Consider the following 3,065-nt stretch of genomic DNA (forward strand, 5'->3'; position numbering starts at 1 on the left):
TCATTCATTTAATTAAACGAACGCAAAATCTTATTTATCTTCGTTCATTTAATAAATAAACAAACATTAATAAATTTTTCGTCACACGATTCATAAACGGTTAATTGAGTTATTTACATGCCTACATCCATGCAATTTCTAATTTTCATAACGCGCTTAAAGGTCAAATTGGGCCATAGGCCAGAGAAATAGGATAAACCCTAGCTTTATTATCCCACTCTTTGCTCGCCTCCATTTCTGAAAACTCCAGTCTGCCCTTTTCTCCTCCATCAAAAAAGAGTAAACCCGACAATGCCGCCCAAGTTTGACCCTACACAAGTCGTGGATGTCTTCGTCCGCGTCACCGGCGGCGAAGTCGGGGCTGCCAGTTCTCTCGCCCCGAAGATCGGTCCACTCGGTCTCTCTCCCAAAAAGATCGGTGAAGATATCGCCAAAGAAACTGCCAAGGACTGGAAGGGTCTCCGTGTAACCGTCAAGCTCACCGTTCAGAACCGCCAGGCAAAAGTAACGGTCGTCCCATCAGCCGCCGCTCTGGTAATCAAGGCCTTGAAGGAGCCCGAGAGGGATAGGAAGAAGACCAAGAACATCAAGCATAACGGGAATATCAGCCTTGATGACGTCATCGAGATCGCTAAAGTAATGAGGCCGAGGTCGATGGCTAAGGATTTGCGAGGGACGGTGAAGGAGATTCTGGGCACGTGCGTCTCTGTTGGGTGCACTGTTGATGGCAAAGATCCAAAGGATTTGCAGCAGGAAATCGATGATGGAGATGTTGACGTTCCTTTCGAGTGAGAATGCTGGTTTCTTTTCTTATTACTAATACTATTCTCCCATTTCCCCTTTTTAGTTTTGTTTAATTTTAAGGTTTTGGACAATTTGCGGATATTTACCAGTTGGAGGTTGAATTGAGATCAATTTAGACTATTTTAACTATTATGGATCCTCAAATCGCTCTAGATGTAATGTTTATCTATAATTTTTCTTTAAAGTTCCTTTTCTTGTTTATCATATTGCATATTTAAAACGCAAGTACTGTTAGTGCTTTTTCTTAGTTTGTAGGAATTGAGTGGAAAATGCAAGTCCTGGTAGTGTCCTCCTCCGTAAGAAATTAATGAAATTCTTACATTGTAGTTGAGTTTGATTACTGAGCTTGGTTTAGGAAGTCAGTCGAATCGGTTTGCTGGTTATCAGTGTGCAATTTCTTTTATACATTATTGTTTGTTGGTACTGCAGCAAGAATTGGATGTTGTTCCGTTTGCATGGGGTTGGTTTTTATGAAGAATGCTAAATTTGTTAGGTTGTATGTTGGATAATTTTTACCATACAACAATTATGTCTATGATTAAATCTTTATTTGCAAGAAAGCCTAGTCTTTATAATCCGTGGAAACATTTATGGCCACTTTATTTTTATTTTCTTTGAATTTATAGACAAACTAGAGGTTTTTTTTTTATAATCTCTACAGTTCCAAATGTCTTAATTGTTTTCTAGCTTTAATTCCATTGTTTTACTGTTATCTTCTCCCTAAACCAAACTGTAATTGCATGCTGGACTATCGAAGGTTCCCATTGTTTTTGGTTCTTATTTATGGAAGCAATTAGGATGCAATGGAACTTTGTTTGTAGGATTGGGGTTTTGTTCTTTATAAGAATATTGAGCTTTTGTGCTATGAGTGGGAAAAACAAAAACCAAAACATATGATGGAAAAGAACCCTGTTTTAGGACTGCTTCCAATTTCTCATCCAAATCCATATTGAGTGTGCGTTGGGGGAGGAGGACCCGTACAGGGGAATATTTACCCATTTCACCTTTTCCATCCGGTAAGTTTGTTCTTCGTTTCCCCTTTGTTCAGTTATGATTTCTGGTTAAAAGTTATTCATATAGCGATACCACTGCCCTTGTTGGTTTTTCTCTGTATCGTTATGAGGTGTTTCTGTTTTAAGGCACGTTGAATGTACTAAAGTGTAACATTAGGTATATGATTTTGAAAAAGAAATATTCAAGTGACCAAGCAAAATAAAAATAATGGTTGGGTGCTAAACATGTAGTTTACTCTAAATTGTATTCATTACTTAATAAAATATTGATTTCTATTTGTTTTAAACGTAGGATGCATCTGTTTTACTTTGGTATGATTCTCTATTAAAATTTAGAAGCAAAAGCCGTAAAAAATGATCGAAAGTCTTTAAATTTTAATGAAAAATAATGTATTGATGACACATGTTCAACCAAATTCAATTTAACTCGACTCATAAACATTTCCACTATAATTTTCTTCCAAATTTGATAATAAATTTGAGATATTTTTCCAATAATTACGATTTCTTCCTTGTAATTTTATGTTGGGTAAAACTCAGAAATGGTCCTTGATTACAGGGTATTATTTTGTTAAACATTTCGAATATTAAAAGTTATAAAATGATTCTTAGACATGCTTTATTGAGTCTCCCAACTATTAAAAGTTACAAAATAATTATTTTATTATTTTATTATTCATATGTTATTAACTAGCCTTTTTTCTTTCAAATGATTTGGGATCGAATTTTATTATATTCTACGCATCAAATTAATGTCCAGTTTAGACGATCATCAACTTTTTAACAGAAAAGGACCAATTTAGAACACACGAATTATCGAGTTACTATTTTGAAACTTTTAATAGTTGAAGGACTCAACAAAGAATAACATTATAGTCAGGGTATTTTTTGTAACTTTTAATTGCCAACTCGATCTTGCGATACTTTTTTGAAAACCAGTTCCCGATATCGAATAGATAAAAAATATAAGATACCATTCGTATAGTTAACTCATAATTAAATATGTAACTTTTTTTAAAAAATAATTCTCATATTTTGGGAAAAATTGTTTCTTTTAAGGCACGAATCAAGGTACATCAATGTTTAAAAGAATGATTGTTATTCCAAGAGGTCCTAGGTTCGAGCACCATAGACTACATGATATTTGAGCATTCTTGTCAAATGGTTAAAAGTCTTTAGAAAAAATACTACCACTTGCAAACACCCTAGATTAATCTAAAAAAAATGTTTCTTTTAAGGGTAAAGAAT

General features: G+C 34.4%; 1 protein-coding gene across 1 annotated transcript; it reads left to right on the plus strand.

The window, feature by feature from the left end:
• The first annotated feature begins 219 nt into the window (after positions 1-219).
• LOC120115299 (60S ribosomal protein L12-3-like) lies at positions 220-933 on the plus strand. Its single transcript, XM_039136034.1, has one exon. It carries the CDS (start codon positions 292-294, stop codon positions 790-792), a length of 501 nt encoding a protein of 166 aa, XP_038991965.1. The 5' UTR covers positions 220-291; the 3' UTR covers positions 793-933.
• Positions 934-3,065: the final 2,132 nt, after the last annotated feature.

The sequence above is a fragment of the Hibiscus syriacus genome, unplaced genomic scaffold, assembly GCF_006381635.1.
Source record: "Hibiscus syriacus cultivar Baekdansim isolate YM2019G1 unplaced genomic scaffold, ASM638163v2 tig00110263_pilon, whole genome shotgun sequence".
NCBI classification, from domain to species: Eukaryota; Viridiplantae; Streptophyta; class Magnoliopsida; order Malvales; family Malvaceae; genus Hibiscus; species Hibiscus syriacus.

Bases quoted from the DNA above. Each gene is read 5' to 3' on its own strand.
- LOC120115299 (XM_039136034.1), top strand. From the start codon at position 292: ATGCCGCCCAAGTTTGACCCTACACAAGTCGTGGATGTCTTCGTCCGC.